The sequence below is a fragment of the Miniopterus schreibersii genome (genome assembly GCF_964146895.1).
Source record: "Miniopterus schreibersii genome assembly, chromosome: 20".
Lineage (NCBI taxonomy): Eukaryota > Metazoa > Chordata > Mammalia > Chiroptera > Miniopteridae > Miniopterus > Miniopterus schreibersii.
Window position 1 is genome coordinate 11,230,341 of NC_138122.1, and position 25,967 is coordinate 11,256,307.

Sequence of the window (25,967 nt, forward strand, 5' to 3'; positions counted from 1 at the left end):
GTCTGCGCCCCGACGCGTCTTAGCCCCGGGCGGCGCCGGGGACCCGTGCCGAGCGCGCGTCGCTCCTGGCGCCTCCCTCCGAGCACCTGCCCAGCGGCCCGACGGGGCCGCGGGGGCCTCGTTCAGCTTGTCACCTTCTAGGGCGGCTCCAGCCGGAGCTGCGGGCGGCGGCTGCGAACCGGGGCCGGGAACACGAAGGGAGCTGCGGGGGCGCAAGCCTGGTCCCCCAGCATCTGGCCGGGAGGGGGTCGGGGGAACTCTCGCGGTTTGAGGTGGGGGGGCTTGGCCCGTTTTTGCCCTGTGTTGTCTGGACCGCTCCGGAACAGCTCCTTAGCCCCGCGGCTTTGGAAGAGCATAGCGTGGGCCTACCTGCCTCCTTAATGTGCAGGAAACGGGCAGGTCGACCAAAAAGGCTGTTCCGCCTCATTTTACAACGCAAAGTTTAAAAGTAGAGCAGCCCGTTTAAATGAGAAGGTAAATTCGGGGGAAGGGCTGCTGAGGGGTAAAATAATACGGGAAAGTGAGATAGTCTTCACTCGGGGCACAGGCAAGATTACCTCCCTAAGTTCTCCAGCTCTTAAGGCTGGGCAGGCACACTGAGCCTAACTAGCTCGACTGTGTTACTGGTAATGGAGTAAAGTAAGTGTAATGCATGTTACACAAAAATGCACAATTAACCAATGTCACCCAATAAAATTTAATTTTAAAAAATGCACACGTTTTAAAACAGGACTGGGGCACTTCAAAATGCCTGCTCAAGAAGTTTTGACCATGAAATCATAGGTTAGGCTTAACGTAATAAAGTAAGTTTTTAGGTGTTTTACTACATTTTCTCTCAGTTGTGCACTGTGTGCTGTAAACAAAGAATAGGAAGAAAGGAAGAGGAGGACCTGCTCAGTTTCTATGTGTCTGGGTGGAATTAAAGTTATCTTAGCCTGAAAAAATAAGGTATAGATTTTAGGCAGAATACAGTTAAAAACAGCATATGGGAGGACTGCACACAATAGCCTCTGTTCCCTTCCGAAACCTTACTAAAATAGTAAGTCTTTAAAAAGCACAAGAATAGAGAATGAAAAACAAGATTTTGGCAAGTGGGAAGTCTTTAGATAAAACAAAGAGGAATCCTAAAGACAACAACGGGAAAACAGAAAAGCAACTTGATTTACATCACAGAACTTCCAAAAGTCTCAAGTTGAATTAGTGACACCAGGTAACTGAAATGTAGGTGAAGGTGGGGCTAAAAAGAGGGTAGGTTGAAAGATTAGGTAAGAAGCAAATAGATCCTTGGACCCTCTCCCTCTGTGTACCCAAAGAACTGTCCCTCCTCTAAGCTGGTACAAGACTTGAGAGGGTAAATACATGGTATCTGAGCTGGAGAGCATCAGGTACACAGCCTTGAGTACCTTACTGAAAACAAGGGGATTAAGTGTAAGTTTATGCAATGAAAGTTGAACCTCTAAGCCTTCTTTCCCCACTTTACTCTTAGAAATCTGGCAGCCTGGCTTGTAACCTTAGGAGATATACAAGCCTTCTCAAGGGAATGTCACCTATATAAATGATCTAAAATACCACTATCAGCCCGCCCGTGGCTCAGCGGTTGAGCATCCACCTATGATCCAGGAGATTGCAGTTGGATTCCTGATCAGGGCATATGCCCAGGTTGTGGCTCAATCCCCAGTAGGGGGCATGCAAGAAGCAGCCAATCAATGACTCTTCATCATTGATGTTTCTATCCATTCATCCCTCTCTCTGAAATCAATAAAGGCATATTTTAAATAAATAAAATACCACTATCAGGGATTTCTTAATGTAACAATTCAGCCAGATAACAGGAGTGAGGCCCACATTCAATGACCTGGATCCCTCTCTCCAAAGAGATCTTCCAATCAGCTATTTAGGGTCCCACTCTTAAAAAGAGCAGACAACTGAGAATTTGAAAAGGCTTTTAATATGAAAGATGTCAAAACAAAGGAATATTCAAACAAAACAAACCACACCTCTTGGACATTAAAAAATGTGATAGCAGAAAACAGGGAAACTACATAGACAAGTAACAAAATTTTTTAGGAAATCTTCCAGAAAGAAGCATAAAGATGGAAAACTGTATGAATATTGGGAGAAGTCCAATATTCAAACAGCTTATTTTTCAGAATGAAAAAAGAATTGGGAGAAATCCAAAAATAAGGAAATTTCCCAGAACTGAAGAACTTGACTTTCCATACTTAGAAGTTTAAAGTACCCAGCACAATGGATGATCCATTCCAAAATACATCATTGGGAACATTTCAAAACATTGACATACAAAGGAAAGATCCTAAAGAGTCTGGGGGTGGAAGTGAGAGGGAAAATGGACACATGCAAAAAAGTTAAAAATCACGAATCAGAAAAGCACTGGATTTCTCAACATTTAACGAAGAAAACAATGGGCCAATGCCTTCAAAATCTAAGGAAAAGTTGTTCACAACCTGGAATTCTATACCTAGCCAACCTATTAATTGAGTGTGACATGAAATATGCAAGATCTCAAGAAATTTATCTCCCAAAAACTTTCTCAGGAAGTTAGGCAGAGGTGACAAATCAAGAAACAAGTCAGGGGATTAATATAACATGACAGTGAAAGGATACACCAACCCAAAGAGGTGTGTAACCTAAAGAGTAAACCAAACTGGAACATACCAATACAGAAGACATCTCTAAGACATACCTAATGAGTCTGAACATATTAAAAGGAAGTTGGCACAAATGAATGAGAATTTGGGGAGAAATTAGTGACAAGCACAAAAAAACAAATGGGAAAAAAACTTTCCCCAAAATAGTTATGCAGGGGGGAAAAAGTAGTAACAGTACATACACCACAGGACCTAGCTATGAAAAGCCATAAGGTAAAAACTACTGAGCTAACCTAAATCATAACTATAATAGAATCTTAAAATGGTCTAGGGGAATAGCAGGCTGGTGAAAAAGAGCAAAATCCTCAATTTCTACACTAGAAAGTCAGCTGATGATAATTAAAATTGAAAAACCAACACAGAGCAAAATAAAGCAAGTTATTTAATGAGACAGTGGTAAGTTATGTGAGAATCAGCAGAGTTGAAAGTGGTTGCCTCTGGGGAGTGGAAAACACTGTTGTTACTTTTTAGAATTAAGTTTTTTTACACTAAGTGTACCATAACAATGAAAATGAAAAGTAAATTTTTCAAAAAGATAGCTTCATGCAGCCTAGAAAGTAACAAAATTAAAATAAAGCAACAACTACAGTGATAAGTTAAAAGGTTATCCCATATATACTACAGAGGAAGACCATTAATGATCTCTAAATGGTATTATTCATATTGGTAAAAAATTTAAAAATATAAACAAACCTCAGAACCTCTTTCACTAGGGAGGAATTCTGTATATAAATCAAGTAATGTATTTACATATAGTAAATCAAATATTGCATCAAAACTAAATCTCACAACAGTTGAAGCACTTGGTATATAAACTGGTTTGGAAGGTTAAGTTTCCTGGGTATATAAGGATACCTGAGCATACCCTCTAGGAGCACCATTCTGACTTTTCTAAAAAGCCATGTAATTGCTCCTGTTTCCTCAACAGGTAACACTAAACAGTTACCGTGTTTGTTTTTTAATGACGTATGGTTTATACACATTGCTGTTATATGTATTATGTTGTAAAATACATACAATGTCCTACTGTACTGAACATAAGGCTGTTTATCCTGACATTAAATATCCATGGGACTATTGTGCTTTGAGTTAACAGACTAGCACTTCTCTCTACGTACTACTAGGTACTACTAATAGCAATTCCTCCTCCTAACTTTTAACTTATTTGGCAAGGACTTCAAAACCAGATCATTGAGATTGTTAGTGGTATGTAATAACAACAAATAGGCAGAGACTAAGGGATAAAGAAGCTCACCTTTAAATAACCACAAGAGTTTTAGTGCATAAACTAAAGGAAATGAGCAAAGAGACACTTGCTATACCATGGATAAGTGAGAGTACTAAGAGCTGGATTTTAAATAGATAATGTGTGATTATATTTCAGCTGATTCAAAAGTACCCACTGACCATCAAGTTGTACACATAATGTCGGAGGAGTCTCTTCCTCCACTGAGAATGAGAACAAAAATTTCACTGTTTGCCTTGAGTCTTCAAAACCGATTTATTCTCACTTGATTAGTCCTGCTAAAGAAAAGAAAGAAAACAAACCACCTAGCTAGTCCCAAAGAACACTGAGAAGAGGTCTGGCTAGCCACCTTCTCTCCCTCATAAAGTCAGAGCTCCCAAAGACGAGATATGTTGAGAACAGAGACATGATGGCAACACAGCTGCCTTTCCTACCCAGAAATGGCACTCCTCTAGTCCCACATTTATTCATTCAATAAAAGTTTATTGAGCACCCACTATGTGCAAGGCATTATGCTCGGTGCTGCAATTTTTGAAATGACAAAATTGTTTGTATATGTAGGAACTGACCCAGCCCTTGACAATTTTCCTGACTTGATAGAGAAAGACAGTATGCCCCTACATAGCTGATTTAGGGAGCTAAAACATGGATGAGGTCTGCTTTCTGTCCTATCAGCCCAGCATAAACTTTTGCCTTCCTCAAATCAGTCAAAAGTAAAAACAAATAAGGCACATTAAAAAAAAAAATTCCCTCCCTTTAATTGACCAAAGTAAAGCCATGACATTTCATTTGGTAACCTGCTCAGAATTATAAAAATCATTGCATTTGGCCCAGCCCATACTGCCCAGGGCAAAACTTCCAGACAATTCTAATCCCATCGCGCTGTTCTTATTAACTGCATATTTTAAAAATGCCTTCAGCGTCCTAAATGTGACGCGCTCAGTGAGAAGGTTATCAGAGCTGGATGTAATATGTTTATGTCCTTGACAAGCCTCGATTATCCAGGTCCTTTACCTGCAACATAAAGATGTCAGTTTAATATTTACAATCAGGTCAACTTGCAAGAGCTTCTCTATTGAGTTGGGTCACTCCTATGGGGAGGGATTACATTGGATTCTGCTACCTGGTTTGGCTTTGTGATTAAACAAGCACTGGTTTAAGACTAGCTACTCTCTGCTTAGCCCTTTAAAATACCTGTGAGGAACAGTATAAATGATCTACCTTCTAAATACATCAAGGGTTCTCAATCTTATGTTAGAGATATAACACACTTATATGTTACTCTATGCCATAAATTCTTCAGTGAAGAGAAGAAAATGTAGTTCAAAAATACAAACACACACTTTCTCTCCCCCACCCCCAACCCCTAACGCCAAAGTCTGATAATCACTAAAAAGATCAAGTTCAACCCCAAGTGGAAAAATATCACTGCAACCTCTGCCACAATGACAGCAGACTGGGGTGTCTACTCTCTAAGAACAATCTAAAATAAAGAGTAAAATTCTGAATTGCAAGCTACCTTTTGAGCATTAGAAATGTCCCTATTTTAGAAATATGTAGCCCACTTTTAACACTAGAACCAATCTGCAAACATGACAGTCCAGTGTAACATCTGCTCACCTTGTATATCCTGACTAGCCAATGCTCTGTGGTATATGCTTCCTCCAGGACATCAAGCTCAAAGTCTTTATTCCCTATCTCAGCATTCCGCACACGGTCGAAGCCTGGAGGACGCTCTAGAAAGGGACAGAGAAGAGACATACACTTCTTTCTACAGTGCTAACTTTCCTAAGGAAATAGTAAATCACTTTGGTAAATCATCTATTAACTGGAATGTTATTCTTCAGCCTGCAGTTTGTTTAGAGAGTAGGACCTGCAGAAAAGGACATCTGTAGTAAGGGCAAATGCAGTGTTAGCCTAACTCAAGTCCTCTCCAAGATGCTGCTGCTTCTTATGTCTTCTAAGATGTAGGGGGCTGACTTCCAAACTCCTCTATTCCCAAGAAGTGCCACCCAGAGCCCTCTGTGATACACTAGTAACCTTTCCATGGATCAGAAGTCAAAGGCCTATATCTGGTTCAGAAATTGTCCCTAGCACAGAACTAAGAAATTGAAGTTAGAAAGGAAGACTTAACCCAATCAAATTACTCTTGATGTATTTATCTAAAGAAATGAAAAGTCCTTTATTCTACCCCCTTCATTCCTTTCTCCATTACAATACCTTTTACTGAGAGAGAATAAAAAATAATGGGTAAAAGCATAGACTCTAAAGCCAGATCTCGTGAGTTTAACCTGACTCTGCCACTAGTTAGGTGACTTTGAGCAATTAAGTACCCTATTTGTACCTTAATTTCCTCATATATAAAATGGGAATAATATTAGTAATTACCTTTTGGGCTATTGTGAGGATTAAATGAGTTAATATATGTAAGGCACTTAAAATAGTGCCTGACACATGAAAACACTGTGTTAGCTATCACTGTTATTATTGTTATTAATGTCGCTGTGAATCACTCACTGGCTTCTGTGTAGACCTGTCCAAAGCGGTAGTAACACATCTTGTACATAAGGCAGTTGAGCAGCACTGGAGAACCCTCCCGGTCCACACGGAATTCCCCAGTTGGAGTATAATAATCATGCTCCTTGATATGTCTGCCAGTATCTGTACTCCCTCCAATCCGGACCATCCACAGAAACTTGTTGATGTCTAGGAAAAAAAAAAAAACAAAACTGCTGCATCACAAGGGTTGCTGTAGCTAAATCACCTAATGAAAAGGTGACTATTTCTAAGGAAATTCCCCAAATATTTTTCTACTGGGGAGTGGTACCATTTAACTCATTTATAAAAACTGGAAAGACAATTTGTGCACAAAACTTTTTTCCTCAAAATATACAACTTGTCCTATAGATTATTTAACTCCTGAAATCCCATACTATTGTAGTCCAGACTTAAGTCATAACTGAAATTAGTCCCAGGTATTAGCTGGGGCTGAGCTGTCCAATGAGTAGCTACTAGCCACATGTAGCTACTGATACTTGAAATGTGGCGAGTCCAAAATTAAGATATGCTGTAAGTATAAAACACACACTGGATTTCTAAGATTTAGTCCAAAAACAAAACAAAGCATGTAAAATACTTTGATTACATGTTAAATAATAATATTCAGTTAAGTAAAATTATGAAAATTCATTTCAAGGGGGTGGGGGAGGCAGAATAGGGAACGGGAGAATAAATGGTGATGGAAGAAGACTTGACTTGGGGTGGGTGAACTCACAATACAATACACAGATGATGTATTATAGAATTGTACACCTGAAACCTATATAATTTTATTAACCAATGTCACCCCAATAAATTCAATTAAAAAGTAAAAAATAAAAATTTAAAATAAAATTCATTTCCCGCATTTCTTTTTATGTATTTTGATGTGGTGAACAGAAATTTTAAAATGACATATGTGCCTCTATTACATTTCTATTGGACAGTACTGACCTAGAGAGTAGCAGCTTTACCAGAAAGGTAAGGAAGACATGAACATGCTCCCTTTCCTGACCTACAGGTGCAAAGTTACAAACCTACAAACCTCCAAAGTATATTTATGAGAAGTCAACATTTCTACCTCAAAATACTGATACCACTGTTGTCAACTCAGGTTATCTCTCTTAGAGTATGTTACTCTTTGTATCTCCCCCAGAGGCTTTAGGGAAATGGATGGTTAGTATAAAAGTATTATTGATCCATAAGAAAAACAGATTCCTACTGCAAAGGGTTCCAGGGTATATCACAGTAGTCACGAACAGACTCTGGATCTAAACTGTCTGGGTTTGAGCCCAGTCAGCGTGGCTCAGCGGTTGAGCATCAACCTTTGATCCAGGAGATTGCAATTTGATTCCCAGTCAGGGCACATGCCTGGGGTTTCGGGCTTGATCACCAATAGGGGGCACGTAGGAGGCAGTCGATCAATGACTCTCCCATCATTGATGTTTCTCTCCCTCTCCCTTCCTCTTTCTGAAATCAATAAAGACAAAAAATTAAAATCATAAAAATAAAGTAAACTGCCTGGGTTTGAATCCCAGCATTGCCAATTCTAGGGGGGTGGCCTTCAGCAAGTTACTTAACCTCTCTGTGTTTCAGTTTCTGACAGTATCTACAACAATGTAGCTGCTACAGTATTATAAGTAAGAGTATGTAAAGTATTTAATATATCATTTGCAAGCATTCAATAAATAATGTTATGATCCTCGCATAGTATCTGCAGTCTTACCTCCACCTTATATATGGAAAAACAGAGGTACAGAGACTTGCCTGGATCACACAGCCAGAAACAGGGCCAAAAACAAACCCCAAAACATCAACTCAACTGTCTTAGAGCACTGATCCTGTAGCTTCCTGGTGGGTATGTTTGAAGCAAAAACCCAACAAGCTTTAAGAATGGAGGAGTGCCCAGCAAAAGAAATGATCAGCAAAATGAAAAAACTTACAGAACAAAAAAAAAATTTACAAATCATATATCGAATAAGAACTTAATACCCAAAATAAATAAAGAACTCACATGACTCAACAGCAAAAAACAACCCCAAATAATCCAATTTAAAAGCGGGCAAAGGACCTGAACAGACATTTCCCACAAAACAGTCAAATGACCAACATGTATGTGAAAAGGTGCTTAACATCACTAATCATTAGGGAAATGGAAACCAAAACCACAATGATAGGCCCTGGCAGGGTAGCTCAGTTGGTTAGAGCGTCGTCCCAATAAGCCAAGGTCATAGGTTTAGGTTTAGGGACAGGAATACCACTCTTTTTATAAACTTTCAGAAGTGTTTAACATTTTAAAGTATGAAAAGGTATTGCTTTAATTTTTAAGTTTTTTTAAGGCAGAGATCAACACTTGGATGATACTTCTAAAACTACGGTTTTGCTAATAATCACAGGGAACATGGTTAACATAGGCCATATATATATATATATATATACACGTGTGTGTGTGTGTGTACAATATATATAAAAGATTTTAAGCTGACAGGTTATTCTATGGCTTAAACCTACTAAAAAACGTTAAATCATAAGTTCGTTTTCAGAAGCTTTATGTTATCTGTCTACTGGTTGTGGAGCTACTCCTAGGCCTTAGACAGTATAGTATGCCAAAGCTACAAGAGACATATTTACATTTACTTCCTACTTGTTGCCAAAAATAATAATAATAAATAAATAAAAATAACCAACTCGAGATGCAAATTCTTAGGAACTTCCCCAACTAAGAAAATGTTAATAAGAGAATAGTAAAAGGACAGAAAAATAGAAGAGTCATCTAGTTTTCCTAGAATCTAGGTCCTACGGGCAGAAGCAGAATCAAACACATTACCATCAGAGGAATATCCAGTAAGACCTCCAAAAATGACCAGCACATAGCTAACATCAAGCTCTCTCATGATCTCATAGGCTTTTTCTTCTGTGGATGCCATTGCCTAGAAAAACACGTGCACATTTCTCAGAACAAAATTCCAGGTCATATGATCCCTCATGGAGAAATACTTCCCACTAGACCCTGTGGGTCAAACACTCAACTGACCCCTTTACCTTACCTGCCCTACTCGAGAAATATGGGTATTATTCCATGTGTTATTGTCCACTAAAATCGTCCGATTCGCCATAGCTGTAATCTGGTAGCCATAATCCCACCATGACATGACCTTCGCATCCTGAAAGAAGCATGGGAAATGAAAATAATAAGCTTCTCACTGCCTCCAAAAATCACATACAAGAGAGGGGGTGGAAGGGCATCTCATAGGAAATGAGGCATGGCTAATTAATCAATTTCTTCACAAAATAATGCATGCCTCACCAGAAAATAAATCTTTGCAACTGGTCCTACATTTATATACAATCATGAGATCTCAGCACAAATTATACAATCCAACATTCCCAATACTTTCATCACAGATCACCTTTTCACAAAAAACTATAATGAAGTGGGAGGTATAGGGGACTGTTCAATATTTCCAAATAAATAGAATGGCCTCATCAGGTAATTGTATTAAACAAATGGTCTTTAACAATATAAAAAAAAATCAGTTATAGTAATAGGGGGAAACATAAATCACAGGATATAATGGGAAAGGATTAAAAAATTCTTAAAGTTTTGACTCTTACGAATCTAACTCAGAAGTGCTATTTCCAATAGCTACTGCAAAGGAAATCACTCAGATTCTCAAAAGGTATAAACCAAAATGTTAACAGTGGTTATCATTAGGTGATCACTTTATGAAAAATTTATCTTTTTTCTTGCTTCTATTTTCTGGTTTTTCTACAATGAACATGTAATATTTATATGTAACTTTTTTTCTTCTTTTGGGATAGTCTACCTCATGATAAATCACCATGCTGACAATACAAGCACAGTGTAATTACCAGTAAGGGTCACTATAGTGGAAATCCTGAATTGAACGAAGGCGACTTTTAAAGTTCATTCAACACTAGAGTTCTATAGTTACAATTTTTTCAAACTTTCTACCCATCTAAAGGCTATAATTCACTATAACATCAAATGTTTGCCCCTTTACCCTACCCACAATCCCACTTTTCCCAAGTCTTTACCTCTGGAGTATTGTGACGAAGCCAATAGTAGGCTTCTCGAAAGTCATCAAAAATGATCCTACTGCCATCCCCACCACGAGCAGACAGCACGATGGAGGGAGAAGAGTAGGCCTCGCTGGTCACCCAGGTCGAATGAAAGGTGTAGGTGATGAGAAAGAAAGCCATGACCAATATCATCCCACTTGCCACCTAGACAAGGAAAAATTGTGTCATAAAACCAAATTAAATTTACACAACACAGAACAGCTTCTTACACAGTTAATAATATAGATGAGAGGAATCAAAATAGGTCAAGAGCTATGTAAGTTAATTCTGACCACTTATGACAGTCCCCTACTCTTACTCCCTTACTCAAAAAGATATATGTACACACACACACGTGCGCATATGCACACACACAGTTTCCCAAGACTGCTCTTAGTGTTGCTTAATACTCACTTCATTCTTAATAGGGTAGGTAGAATCCTGCTGCTTCCTGCTCTTCTTGTCTGGACGACTTATGTCCAGATTCTTCATATAAGTGGACAGCACTTGGGAGACTCCAATGCCAGAAAGAATGCACATAACAGGTGCCAACACTAGCATCAGACGAACCTAAAAGAGACAGGAAGCAAGATCACACCTAATCAGTGTTTTACAAATTACAGATTTCAACCTAAGAGTAGATCATGACATCAATTTAGGTGTTTTCAACAAACATGACTTTTCAAAGAAACAGAACAAACTGGAAGAGAAAACAATAAATCTACAGTAGCAGAAATATGTATTTCTTAAACTTAATTCTTCAGTTCTATATATGTATATGTGTATGTGTGTACTGAGTAATATAAAATATATTTCTTAACTGTGGTTTGGGATCAAAAAAGTAGAAGAAACAGTCTTGTTACAATATATAAAATCTCTCCTGTTTTAACAACCTAGCACTCAACAATCCTCCCAGGGTTTTAAGAAAAAAAATCAACTCCCTTTTTAAGACACTGAGAGGGGAAGGAACCTGCCAGGGTCACTCTCTCCAACAATGTGGAAGCGCCTCTTCCTAACACAAAGTTATGAATACAGGAAAGCTGGGCCCCACAATCAGAATGTATGAGTGCTCACACATGCCTGCGAAGGATCAACCAGTGAGCAGTTTTACAACGCAGCCCTCAAGTGCACAGAGGGAAGCGCCTGCATAATCATCGGTACTTTCTGAATCCTGCTATGCAGGAAACAAAAAGGCACCTCAGAGTTAGCAGTGGAAAGGTTTGCGAGGACTGAGGGAATTTCTCACCATTACAGCCGAAAAGTACATGCTGGTCACACCATACATGATGATGAAAATCCGGGCATCAGACAGGTTGCTAAAGCAGTAATAGAGACCGACTACAAAATTAAAAGTAAAAAGTAAGTAGTTCAAAAAAAAATCCGATATACACAAAGATGTTCACTACAGCACTCTTTAAAATAGCAACAAATCTGAAACCACCTAATGTCCAGCATTAAGGAGGTAAACTATAGCATATTTACAAAGCAGGTTATACTACATCAAATTAAAATATTGATGCAAAGATTATGGACCACTTGCCTTCTTTATACATCACTGTAACTTTAAAAAAACTAACATGGTGTATCTTAAACATTATTTATCTAAAATAATAATACTAAACAGAAATTATCATGATTCCTTATGAAATGAAAAAAATCAGGGGGAAAACTGTAGCATTTCATTATTATTTAATAAGTAACTAGATGAATATACATCAAAATGTTAACACTAGCAACAGATGTGTGAGAAGAATTGAAATTTTTAACTTTTTTCACTTGTCTACTATATTTTTTACAATAGATAAGTTACTTTTATAATAAGAAAAAATATAAAAGTTATTTTGTAAAATATAATTTTTAAAAAAGGGAAGCCCCCCTACAACTGGTAAAATCTAAAACATATCTGGATTGGCAGGAAGATAAGTTAGATGGAGAGGTTTACAATCAGCCATGCCTGTTTATACCGTCAAGCTAAATGGGAAATCAGGAAAGGACAGTGGGAGAGAGGTACACTAGAAGTATTTTTTTAAAAAACAAAAAAAACCTGAACACAAATTAGGGTTGAATTTTAATATATAAATGAAGAGAAAACTGTGAGGCTCTGAACTTTCCAGCGTCTGCAACTGTTTAATTCTAACATCTATTCTGTTTCAAATATCAGAAAAAAGGGCTTAGCCATCCTCTGTACTGAACAGGGTAAATAGGCAAAAAACAAAAACCCAAAGGACAAGGGTATTTTACTTATTTTGAAACAAATGGTAATTTTTACAAAGAAAGCCACTTCAGAACACAAGGCAGACAGACCTGGAAACATGAAGACAAGAAGCTGTAGATCAAAATAGTATGAAGACCAGGTCGTAGGCTGATGCTCAGACACAGAAGCAATGATGGGGATGTTGTTCTTAGCATAAGAAGGATCCAGCAGTGAGTAGAAACGCCCCGTCCAGGGAGATATTTTTCCTGGCAGCAAAGAAAATAAATATTTCACAATCACTCCTGAAACAAAATAACATCTAATCCTAACTAATCACAACTTCTCATTTTAGTAATATTCTCTGAGACAGAGGAGGACTAGGTTTTTGTTTAAATGCCGTCAATACTTTGAGAATTTCACTCCTTCCTTTTTTTCAAACTTGAGAGTCCTTTGTCAGCAGAGTGAGCAAAACAAAGTCAGGCTGTACTTAAACTTAGAAGGGAGGCAGAAGTGCTTCCTGGAAGGGTTTAGGCCAAATCTGGTCAAACCAAGGCCAACTCTAAGTCAACTACGACCTCTGGTGCTGCTCTGAATTAGACAATACACAGAAACTTGGCAAAATCAAATCAGCCTCTGAGAAGTGGAAGTGAGGAAAAGGTGATATGCTAACCAAACTAAACAGCTGTGGTTTAGTGCATATAGGATCAGATGGAGCCACGCTGTAGGGTTTCGCAAGCAATGTTAGGATTTCTCCCACTCTACCAACAGAAAACAAAAAAAGAAAAGAGGAGAACCAAGGTAAGATATGGTCCTTTCCCAAGTCTGATTCTTCTGAGACTAAGAGCTGCTCTAACAAGACATCCTTTGCTACGCTGAATCCAAACACTAGGTTGACAAGCGAAATCAGTGTTGAAGAAGTAGGACTTCATAGGTTTGAAATGAAAAAGAGAAACAGGAGAAAAAGAAGTAATCCTTCTTGACCCATATTTTTGAAGTTTATTCGACGTCTGAAACTCATTTACATCTAGTGCGAAAGGCCATGAGCCCTCCCTACCTGTCAGCATGAGGAGAGCTCCGACGGTGAGAAGAACAAAGCCCACCAGAGAGATGACACTTCGGAAAAGAACTTCAAACTGCTGTGGGTTCAACTTGCTGCGCAGATAATCCACAAAGGCATGGATCTGGCAGAGACCAAAAACCCCAAAGGCTGCCATGTGCTCTGATGAAAGGACGGGCTGTTGGTAAAAGCATGAATGAGAATAATGTTAGAAAAAGAATGGGTCCAGCTGGGACCTGAACTATACTAACCTAGTTCAGGCTGAAGGGTCAAATGAGTTCTGAAGCCACCAAGGATTTAGGACCATTCTAGAGGAGGGTCTAATTCACCTGCTACACTTTCGAAAGAATGAGCACTCTATCACACCTCTGGCCTTTCCTCAGGCTACTTTTTTAGCCTGAATTGCAATTTTCTCATTTCCCCATAATTTGCATTCACTGACATTCTCATCATTCAAGGCCCAATGCAAATACCATTTCCCCCTCATCTGCCAAATTGAAATCCATCACTCCCCTCTATGTTCCCTAAATTACAGACTTCTTCCATGACTTAAAAATCTTTGTTTAGACCAGCTGTTCTCAAACTCTAGTAAGCATCATAATCATGGGGGGTAGGGGGCATTGCTGAGCCCACCTTGAGTTTCGGATTCAGTCGGTCTGTGGTGGGGCACGAGAATTTGGATTTCTAACAAGTTCCCAGATACTGCTGATGCTGCTGGTCCAAGCACTACATTTCCAGAACCACATACTACAGACTGCAGAGAGCTGCATATACTTCTTTCCCCACAGCAAGGCTGTAACTTCCCTAAGGACCAGGACCATACTGTTACTTTTCACATTTCCCAGTGATTAGCAAACTGCACATAGGAGTTGAACAGTAAAGAAAGACTTGTTAACCTCTGAATAAGGATTCTACTTTCATAAGACTTACATGAGAAACCAAACACACCCTATTATTCTGCTTTAATAGTTGTCTCTTAATTCTGGAGGGTAATGTGGCTAAAACGTTTGTGCTCTTCTTCCTGAAGGACTCTGGTAAGGCTGCATTAGGAAGTTCAGGGGTCATTACTATTAAATGGAGTCATTATCATTGAAAAGGAGGAGAAATAACTTGGATCACTCACAACTCAGCTCAACCAAAATCTCTCCCCTCTTCCTACAAACCTAAGCCAAATGAAGAATCATAAATTCAAACTTCCTAGAGCAAATATTAATGTCCTCCTGGAAGGAGACTTTAATGACCAATGATTCTGTTACTTCAGTTAACACAAGCAGTCCAAGGTTAGACTCTCTCCTCACCAATATCCAAAATAAATCAATCAAGTTGGAGCTGCTTAGAAAAAGTAGAAGCTAAAAACCCCACTCAGCCTAGGACTCACCTGAAAACCCACAAAGGAGATCTGCATGGAAAGAATGGTGCCCAGGCAGTAAACAGTACAGTAGGCCACATAGATCCGGTGGGAGAAACGTCCTGTGAGCATCAGCACCAGTACATGGAGAGGGATCAAGTTGATCAAGAATACATAACCTCCCCATGAAGAGACCTATGACAGGATAAAAAGAACAGTTCCTCTGAGGACTCCTCCTCATACCACCACCAGTATACCTTAGAATATCACCTGTGACCTTTTTAAAGAACATCTCTTTACAATAACTAATAAACTTTACTTATGCCAAGTGGCTTAGAGTTTAAATAGCTGATTTCTTTAAAAAAAAAAAAAATCAAATTCACAACCATAAAGCAAATTCACACCCATTGCTATAACTTAATCCCCTGTTCCCTATGGCTCCTCACATCAAAGTCATAAAACAAGAGGCACCCAACCTTCAGGGTTATCTAGATGCAATCTATTTTAAGTTCACATGGAGAATCTAGTGACACATGGGAAACATGAGCAAGTGAAGTAGTTAAGGGAAGAAGTCTCAGTGTATACATAAAACCAAACAAATATACGTATAAAAAAATTTAAGGGGACCATATCAGAAAAGAGATATGTACCCATAGGAAATACAGTATCTGAAGAACTTTAAAAATTAAAGCATCTCTATCTTGCTATTATACAACTGATATCCATGCTTTGGATTAGTCTTTGTATGGATACAAGAGGCAATAAAGACTTCTAGCCTCCATTCCCCCAAGAGCTACTTCCAATTTATATCAGTAGACCCCAGTAGGTATTCAGACATAGAGAGACTCCTAAAAGAAAGTGAAGAGTTACCATGTAGAAATAAGCAAGGGCACATTTGGCTGCCCAGTAGATGGAACCAGTCTTGACTGCTTTGATCCACATGTAGTAGGTGAGTAGCATGCAAAAGATGGCAATTCCTGCAGAAAGAATGCAACAAAAAGTCAATAAAGGGCCATGATGGCATAATACTTAAGAATACCGTTCTGGAACAAAATGCCTAGATTCATACCTCAGATCTACTACCCATTTAAAATATAATTATTTTGCCTTTCTCTGTCTGTTTCTTGTACAAATGAGTCCCTAACAGTATCTACTTCATTAAGTGTTGTGAAGACAAATTTAATTATTGCATGTAAAGCAGTTAGAACAGTACCTCACATACAGCAAGCACTCGGTGAGTGTTGGCATTATCATTACTATTCTTTCCAGGCACTAAATTCCCTGCTAGTGTAGTCCTAAATATAGCCCGTACTGTCTTGCATCTCCATCTTACCACAAGCTGGTCCTTATGCCCCAAGTGCCCCTCTCTTTAGTACTTACCTATTGGAAGTCCCAACCTCAGGGTCCAGTTGAACCTAAACTACTTCCAAAATGCCTTCCCTGATCCTCAAATCTGAATTAATGTCTTTATTTTTTATAAATATATCTTTATTGATTTCAGAGAGAGGAAAAGAGAGGGAGAGAGAGAGATAGAAACATCAATGATGAGAGAGTCATTGATCGGCTGCCTCCTGCACGCCTCCGATTGGGGATCGAGCCCACAACCCGGGCATGTGCCCTGACCGGGAGGGAATCGAACCCCAATCGCCTGGATCCTAGGTCGACACTCAACCACTGAGCCACACCCGGCCAGGCTGAATGTCTTTTAACTATATTCTCAAAGTACTCTGTTCATACTTCTCTCATGGCACACACTATCCGCCTATTATTAGTTATTTTTGTAAGTCCATACTGCATTTATCTTCCTTAACAGATTACAGGCCAACATAATTTTATTTATTATCTAGCTCTGTAATTCCTTAATTATGAGCCAAAATAATCTCACTCATTATTTTTATAATACCAAACACTGTTTTCCTAATAAGACTCAATAAACATAGGTTGCATTGAAAATAAGTCAATAGCCTGGCCGGGCATGGCTCAGTGGTTGAGCATCAACCTAGGATCCAGGAGATTGAAGTTCGATTCCCGGTCAGGCACATGCCTGGGTTGTGGGCTCGATCCCCAGTGAGGGGTGTGCAGGAGGCAACCTATCAATGACTCTCACCATTGATGTTTCTATCTCTTTCTCTCCCTCTCCCTTCCTCTCTCTGAAATCAATAAAAATGTGTTTTTTTTTAAAAAGAAAAGTCGTCAATAAAAGTCATTCTAGTTTTAAGAACATCCATTCCTAACAGACTGACAGAGCTCAGAAGGGAGGGGTGTGGGGGTGATGGGAAGAGATTAACCAAAGAACTTACATATATATATGCATAGCCCATGGACACACACAATACTGTGGTGAAGGCCTGAAGTGGAGCAGGGGTTGGGTGGAGGGGGGTAAGGGAGGTGGGGTGGGGAACATCTGTAATACTGTCAACAATAAAACAAATATCTATTCCACTTATCTAGGAAAATAAAGGCAATAAATCATGTTAAAACATGAATACCATTCAACACTAAAAATTAACTCTACTTTTATGAGTCCAGAGATGAGTCAAATGCCTTACATAAGGAAAATTACCAGCTACCTTTCTATGGGGAGTGACAAAAAGAGAATATAAACTTCTCTGGGGTCTCTTCTTGCCCATTTCTTATCTTTTTGCCCAGATACCATTTTTGCAATTACTAAACAACAGATTTGAACCTTGATTCTATTGCACTTCATGAAGTCCTGCTGGAAAATGAAGTGCACAGATCTTCTTCAGCATTTTCAGTCTTACCTTCATTATCATAGGAGCCAGCCACAGATCGGGAGATATATCCAGGAACTACAGCAATCATGGCAGCAGCAAGAAGTCCAGCCCCTGCATCCTGTAAGAAAAAAGGGGTAATAGGAAGTTAACACCACTACATCTAAGAGGAGAAGAGAATATCCACTAGTCCATTCTGTTTAAAATGGGCCCAGAGCCTGGCTGGCGTGGCTCAGTGGTTGAGCATCGATGATCCAGGAGATTGCAGTTTGATTCCTGGTCAGGGTACATGCCTGAGTTGCAGGCTCAATCCCTGGTGGGGGGCATGCAGGAGGCAGCCAATCAATGTCTCTCTCTCATCATTGATGTTTCTCTCTCTCTTTCCCTCTGCCTTCCCCTCTCTGAAATCAATAAAAATATATTTTAAAATAAATAAATAAAATAAAATGGGCCCAGAAAACAGTGCAACACTTTCAAAGGTAAATGTGATGCTAGAAATGCTAGAAATGTTCACAGCACAAGACAGCTAAAAACTTCACACCAATTCCCCTTGATACCAAATCTGAAACTGAGTACACATATGCTAAGGACATAACAAGTCCTGCAAGCTGTCAGACATCAGACACTGCCCGAGAATGGGTCATTTGGCCGGGGTATCCCCAGGCTTATGAATCCCTGTCCCTAATGGTATCTGCACACTGCAGGAACATCAGTCACACCTCTAAAAGCTATGCAATTACAAGCAAAGAAGACAATTATTATTTGACCTAAAAGCCAGCAGAGATAGGTGATAATCTATCTGGACTAAAGATTCCAGGAGCTGAAATAATCAAGCTGGAATAACACCAGGCAATATGTGAGCTCAGGAGAGAGGAATAACGAAATGTAATCCACACCCAGAGAGGAAGGACTTGCATGTCAGTAAGAGTCAAACCTGGAACAAGGGCAGCAAGGAAAAGGGTAGAAAGGCTTCCAAGCCAAACTCAAGCTTCCCAAACCCTCCCGCTAGTTTAACAGCTCTCAGGTGCTTCCCTGGCATCACAGCCTCACACTAAGAACAGCCTCCAAAGCACCAGGCTCAGCAGTGCAGAACCCTGGAAAAGGAGAGTCAGTATTATGGAGTCTACTACAGAAGCCAAGTGGTTTAAAAATTTTTAAATAAATGTTTTAAATAACACATAAGTGTTCATTTTCAGTAAGAAGAACTAACCACTTTAGAATATGTCCAGTGGTTATTTTTCCTCCCTTATGAGAGCTTCAAAATCTAAACCTAACCTTTTCCATTTTAAATGTGTTCCCCCCTTACGTAGCAATTTACATTTGACCTTCAAATGTTCTCTTTAAAGGACACAGATGATAATAAGAAACTACATATTCTAGGGAGTGAACCAATAATTTGGCGCAACGAAAGCTGTCTTTAGCCTCTGGCTCCCTGCCCTGCTAAGGTTCAGTCCCCACCCCTTGCCATCTACTACAGAGGTTCAACAACATTCGCTCACAAGCATCCTATCACCGAAAACCCTTCACCTTGAGCTCTTTGGTAAGGTGGTACGTGACGATGGTGGTGAAGGAAGAGAAGAGAGGGGCCAGGAACACACAGACATTCCGAATGTCGATGGTGATGTGGAAAAAATGGAGTACATGGTAGATTGCAGCAGAGGTGATCATTAAGCCTGTAACAGGAAGAAGAAACTCCATTAGGTTATCCTAGGATAAAGAACTTAAGGGAAAATGCAAGTATCAATAAAGTGACAACACATGTCTTGTCAAACCACCAGAAATACTAACACAGCAACTGCAAGAGGCCTATACATTCTCTCCTAAGGATTCAATCAGAAGTCTGGAATTTATGAAAAGCCATCCATCCCCACTTTCCCATACATGTTCTCCTGTCTATATAAGATCCACTTTTAGTAATGTGTAATCAGAAATGAAATTACAAGTGTCACAAAATGAAGATATTAGAAATAAAAGAAACTGTTCCATAATATACAAATACCTGTTTCTGTTTAAAACAAAAAAATCCTGTTTCCCTCACCTGGGTAAATTGTTCCTCCAATGATTCGGCCCAGTGGGTACCAGGCCCGGTCATCAAACCAGTTATGGAATTTATAAAATCCCTCCTCAGCAAGGAACCTGGTAGTCCGATAATTAAAGTACCTATAGCAAGAAAAAAAAGATCCATGTCTCCTCTTCTTCATACTCAAATACTTGCACCAATTTGTAGTAATTTTGCTCCTCAGATTACACCATTGAGGAACTTATCATTACTCCAATAAAGTCAGTTTGGAACCAGGAACTATGCCAAGCATGAAAATCATTTTATATTACTGTAATTCTCATTTCTAGCTCCATGCTTGTCTCAACTAAAGCACTGCCTCTCTCATAAGGAAATGCAGCTAAAGCCAAACATTCTAATAAAGCTCTCCAGCAGGACATTTCATCAGGCTGGTGTGTCGTAGGCATTGCGACAAGGCAGACAATTCAAGCACTCAAAAGACAAAACAGCTGAGATGTGGGCACCAATATATCTGGCTCTTTTCAAGTGACAGGCACATGCAAAAGAACATTTCCATACCACACGCATGACACATGGATAAGTTCAAGTGATGAGCATCTCTGAAGATGTTCGTTTAACAACATATGCAGGATGAAAATTTTTAACCCACTCCACAACACAAACTCCTTAATTCTCATATTATTTAAAATAGTTCTAAATGCCACCTACATAGTAGGGTAAAATGCAAATTACGTAAAAAATATTTGATATAAAACACTTAAAGAGTTACACATGGAAAGACACAGTTCTTTAGGTCCAAGCTATGTAACCCCTGCTCTTAAGTTTCTCACTTAAAAAGAAATTTTTTAAAAGGCAAAAAATATTAATAAACAAAAAATAAACAAATAAAAGAAATTGTTTAATTACTAAAGATAATCATGACTGACCATCATTCCTGCTCATCCCTCTAACCCTATTTCCTCTTTGATCAATCAAGTTTTAGCAGCTAAAGCAGAAGTAACAGAAATCTCTAACCTCCTGTTTATTGCTAATGAATGTTATTTTGGTATTTTGGCAACTGTCAAAGAGGCAGAAGGGATAAGGGTAACAGGCAGTCAGCATGTGTCAGAACCGTGTCCTTTGCCTAACAGTAGGAGAGACAGAGTGAGACAGAGGAAGTATAAGTTAGTGGGAATAGGTCTGGACTATGGTCACATCCCGGGCTTCAATTTTCTGCTCTGCAAGAAGAAATGTCAAGTCACAAGATCTTTACAGACCCTTCCAGCTCTATGACTACAGAGCAGATATTCTTGCTTTCCCTGATCATCTCACCTCAATGTGTGCCCAAAGCAAGCCCTGACTGGTCATTAAGAAACAAAAGGATGTGAGTTTCCTCATTCACAAGAAAAAAGATAAATTGTTTCGGGGGAGTCCCAAAGAAAGTATCTGTATGCTTTCAAAGTGCTTTCATATATCTACACAAACAAAATGACAAATTTGCAAATACATGCAGGAGCATTTTGAATCAATACTCCATAAGCTGAACATGCTATTTTTAAGATATCAGTATTTCAAGAACCTATGATTCTGGCTTTCCAAATTTTAATTAAGCCTTAACTTTAGGCAATATAACATAGTGACTCCAGTGTCTAGATAGACAAACCCAGAGTCAAATCCTGGCTCCTCCACTTACTAAATGTGTAACCCTGAACTGTCTCTCTCACCTTCAATCTCTTCTATGAAAAGGAGATAAAGCGCTACCTCCATCTCACAGGGTTGTAGTTAAGTTTTAGAGCTAAATCTGTAAAACAGTGCTTGGAAGAAAATGAATGCTCAGTAAATGTCTTTCACCTATATCTTTTTTATCTAATAAACAAAATCCCTAATAACTCATAGCTTCAAATTTTCCTCAAAGTCTTAGAACTGAACTGATAGGCCCAATTTCTACCATATAAATTATTAAACAGAAAAAAAATGTCATGGATCTCAAGTTCATGGCTTGTGATTTTCTTTTCAGCCTAAAACACACACCAGGCCCCTTTCCCTCAATCTGCACCACTAACTGTTGACCAAGCTGAAAAGCCAAATTGCTCTTAGCCTAGCCAGATCTTACGTGACAGGCAGGCACACCAGTAATGACTCCTACATTTTTTATAAGTTTAAGAGACTCACTTGGTTAATTCTAACAGCAATGTTTCAAAAGAAGACAATTATCTCCTTTGGAAAACTTGAGTGGTTTTCCCCATCACTAAGACCTGACTGGAATGTGAATTTGAAACCCATGAATCTGAACGTTTCTCAAAGAAAATACCAGACCAAGCAAATGTACTCACGGATCAAACTCATGGATGACACTTTCAAATCTCAGGACAGCAAAGAGACGAGTGGAGAATGCTACAAAGACCAGAGAATCAGTATGTTAATGGTAATATGCCATGAATAATAGTAGATGGTAGTATTATAAAGTTAAAAGCATTATCCAGCACATAAGTCACAGGAAATATAAAATGATCCCTGAATGTTTATCCATCCCTCCCACATAAAAGAGAAGTTCACTTTCTCCTGACAATGACACTTACATCTTCCACTTAGGCAGGACACATTTAACTAGTTATTATCAATGCCTATGATGACGCATTCACCTATTAATAATGCACTCAATTTACATGGTCATCTTTTATATATGTTGAGTTCCCCTAAACTAACCTTAACTTTGGAGCAAACTAAGAGGTAAGGCAGTCAAGGCTATATTTAAAACTCATAAAGAGCTAAAATATCTAAAAACAGAAAGTTCTTAAAAGACTTTCAGAAATACTAAGGTAGGCAACTAAACTGAAGAAAATTGTCCCTCTGAAATTCAGTATCGGAGGGTCCTCAGTATCTCTTTCAGAAAACAGAATTAGCACAGCATGCTTCCCATTCTTTCCCAGATGATCACTAGTCCTTTTATAACCCTTGTTTCTTTTGCCTTCATAAAATTATACTGATGGAGAACCGCAAAAAGAACATATCACAATCTGCTGAAAAGAATAAGAAAGCCATTCTTGATTTTTTTCAAGATTTTTCTCCTTTCCGTCCCCAAAGAAAGAGTGGTCCACGTGCACACTCACATAACACAGCAGCCATTGACAGAATGAGAAGCTTCAGAAGTGTGTCCTGCTTCTCATAGGACAGCCGCAAAAATCCCAACTTAGTCATCTTGACATCGATGGATGGCAACAGAGGACACTCAAGTAGCTAAAATGGAAAAAAATCAAGACCATAAGATATTGAGCACCTTCAACTTACCTAATTCACGTTCATATTTTATGGTAGTAGAGAAACATAAAGGAGACAAGAGCGAGAGAACACACCAGAGAGGGTCAGGGCTAATACTAATACCCAAGTCCTGCCTGAATTACGATCGACTGGCAAGGAAGAAGGCACAAGTCAGGCGCGTGTGCCAAGACTAAAAAGGAATGATCAGACCTGGCACCATAATCCTGTTTCCCACTTCCTCACAGCTAACAAGTACATAAGCAAAATGAGCAATAGTGAGGTACAACGGGTGTAAAAGAGAAAACACAGAAACAGAAAAACGGGGGTTGGGGAAAAAGGGGTGAAGAAAATACAAAGGATTGGAAACTGGGGGGAAAAATAATTACATGGACAAAGAGCATTCAAGAGGCAGGAATGTATGAAAGCAAGCAAGGGATGAATATTGAGTACAGAGTGAAAGTAGAAGGCAGAGAAACAGAAGTCTAACCGAATCAGCACAATTTCCAGCTCTAAATTTCAGCTTCGACTGGCTGGCTACAAGCTTCCCTCTGATCCAAACATCAGTGGCACTGCGGGGTCAACTAAGAGGGCATGACTGATCCCGAATGCAGGTATGCTTAAACCACAAGCTGCTCCAGGGCTAAGGGATAAAGAATATAATAATAAAGGATATGCAACATTGTTCAAGAATGCAGGGGGGGAAAAGGAACCTGCACCCCTCCTGATCTTTTCCCCAGGATTACTAAAGGTAAGAAAACAAAACCACAACGACAAAAACACTGGGCCGGGTGGAAGGCATGAAGAATCCCATATTCCTAGCTCAGCAGTGAGAAGACAAGCGTCTTTTCCCTAACTGACTGTCCAGGGGAGCAGTTTTACACGTCTTCAACTAATCCCCCAGGAAAGCCTTATCTTGCAATAGAAAACAGACACCTAGCTCCAGGAAGTCAGCCTTCCAGCCCCATGCCTCAGGTCTGGGTTTGTTTTCTGCAGGGCCTGAAACGAAAAACTGAACACCGGCGAGCTGACGTGACCCACGCCTCGGAGAGTAAGCGGGGGAAAGCAGAGTCGCAGAGCCTCGGCCTGAAAGCTGAGCACAGGCGCCGGTAACTTAAGGCGGGACCTCACGGGAGTTTCCGTGTGCTCCGCGGTCGCCTTCGGACAGCCTCGAGCGAGCAACAGCAAAGGCGCTTCTCTGACACACTGGGCGTCCCTTCTCCCCCGCTGTCTGCGAGCCCCGGCACCCGCGCGCCACCCTTGCTTGTCCCACCCTGCTGCGGGTTTCCAAGCCAGCGCCTCCCCGCACCCTGTCCCGCCCTCTCACACTCCTTCGCCCCCCTCCGCTCACTCCCGCACCCATCTCCCACCCTCACGGGACTCCACGCGTGTGACAGCCCCACCGCGAGACAACCGCCACCTCAGCATCCTGAGCGCCTTCCCCTCCGGGACCAACCCCAGGATCCCAGCTAGGCCACGCACTCCCGCCCCGAGCGCACCCGCATCCCAGACCCGCGCGTCTTCCCATTCCGGGACACCCCCACACCACGCCCCACGCCCCCTCCTCCACGCTCTCCAGTCTGCCCTCTGCCTCCCCTCCCCACCTGCGCCTTTGGAGCCCCACCTCTGGCACGTCCCTCGGCCCCGCCAACGCCCGGGGCCGCACCTGCCGCTGCTCCCCGGTCCTACTCCCACGGCCTTCTCACCCGGCCTGTGCTCCTCAGGAATCCGCTCGGCTCCCACGGCCATCCGCTCAGCGGCGCACTCAACCCTGGAGAGGCCGGGTCCGCCTCCCGGACGGCTCCCCATTGGCTGGCTCAGGGCCGACGCGACACTTCGGGAGCACGATAGGGTTGCGGGACTGTCTGTCAGACCCAGAGGCGGGAACAAAGTCGGGCTCCCACTTCTTAAATGGACAATACAGAAGTCACTTAGCTCCCCTGTAGGCGGGACTTTGTGCTTCCGCCGAGCTGTGATTGGCCCGCTGGGGAGAGCAAGACCACGGAGAAAGCGCTCAAGGCAGTTTGGTTGAGGGCCGAGGAGTGACGTGTCGGTCTGCGGACCGCGAGGAAGTCCCGGGGTGGGGAAGGTGGGGCCCGTTGACCCCACTCACGTGGCCAGAAGCGGAAACTACGCGTAGAAACCGCCGAAACTCACAGGTACCCAAGAATCAGGAACCCAAGGTTTGTCTGGTAGCAACTTCAGGAAATAAACGGGAGCATGGAGACAAGACAAGAATCAAAATGTGATTTCATATCCCCGATTATGAGACTTTTTGTTCTTTAAGGTAGAAACTGCCACTTAGCAGAAGGGTCACGTTTCCTACGTGTGGTCAGTGAAAACGCGAACGCCTCCCGGTGCAGACCGTCGGGTCTCCCACGGCCCCGCAGGAACCCGCGCGCTCCACGCGCTTCCCGTCTGGGCCCCGAGCGCTGGTCTCCGGGGCGGCGGCCCGGGAAGGACCCCGCGGGCGCGGGGGCGCGGTCCGCGGGCTGCACGCGGCGCCTGCAGAGGAGCCGCCGTGCCGTCCTCTAAGCCCCTCTCCCGTCGTCTCCAAAAGAGCTGCTGGGGCCGGGCGGTTTCAGCAGCCGGCTCCACCCGGGGAAGGAAGACCCGCCAAACTTACTGAAAGCACATTTAGACCAGTTTCAGAATCGTGTGCATTTCTCAGAATTCACGTGACCAGGCTCACCCCCCCCCCCCCAGACCGTGATCCAATAGGTGTTCCAATAGGTGTTTGTTTTTATAGTATGTTCAGTGTAAGTTTATTAGCAGAAGGAAACTGAAGCTGAATCTGAAGGAATTTCAGAATCTCAAGTAAATGCTCCTTTAAAACAAGTTAGTTT

General features: G+C 40.9%; 1 protein-coding gene across 4 annotated transcripts; it reads right to left on the minus strand.

Annotated features, from left to right (window-relative positions):
• Window positions 1-683: 683 nt before the first annotated feature.
• STT3A (STT3 oligosaccharyltransferase complex catalytic subunit A) lies at window positions 684-24,900 on the minus strand. Of its 4 annotated transcripts, none has more exons than XM_081123688.1 (18): window positions 24,746-24,900; window positions 22,977-23,103; window positions 22,200-22,260; window positions 19,906-20,027; window positions 19,395-19,540; window positions 17,898-17,988; window positions 16,006-16,112; window positions 15,166-15,330; window positions 13,785-13,965; window positions 12,841-12,996; window positions 11,783-11,874; window positions 10,951-11,106; window positions 10,513-10,701; window positions 9,501-9,617; window positions 9,281-9,383; window positions 6,433-6,621; window positions 5,536-5,651; window positions 684-4,929 (listed from the first exon to the last, which is right to left on the minus strand). In XM_081123688.1, the coding sequence occupies exons 2-18, from the start codon at window positions 23,062-23,064 to the stop codon at window positions 4,891-4,893; spliced, it is 2,118 nt and encodes a 705-aa protein (XP_080979814.1). In that variant the 5' UTR covers window positions 23,065-23,103; window positions 24,746-24,900; the 3' UTR covers window positions 684-4,890. The 4 variants fall into 4 exon arrangements, with proteins under 4 accessions (XP_080979814.1, XP_080979817.1, XP_080979815.1 ...); XM_081123691.1 differs by having other exon boundaries at window positions 24,828-24,895; XM_081123689.1 differs by having other exon boundaries at window positions 24,788-24,894.
• Window positions 24,901-25,967: the final 1,067 nt, after the last annotated feature.

Excerpts from the sequence above, each read along its gene's own strand:
- STT3A (XM_081123688.1), bottom strand. The coding sequence starts at position 23,064 with ATGACTAAGTTGGGATTTTTGCGGCTGTCCTATGAGAAGCAGGACACA. Across the intron at positions 12,997-13,784 it reads AGCTCTCCTCATGCTGACAG|GAAAAATATCTCCCTGGACG; the intron begins GTAGGGAGGGCT and ends CTTTGCTGCCAG. Across the intron at positions 9,384-9,500 it reads ATATTTCTCGAGTAGGGCAG|GCAATGGCATCCACAGAAGA; the intron begins GTAAGGTAAAGG and ends GTGTTTTTCTAG.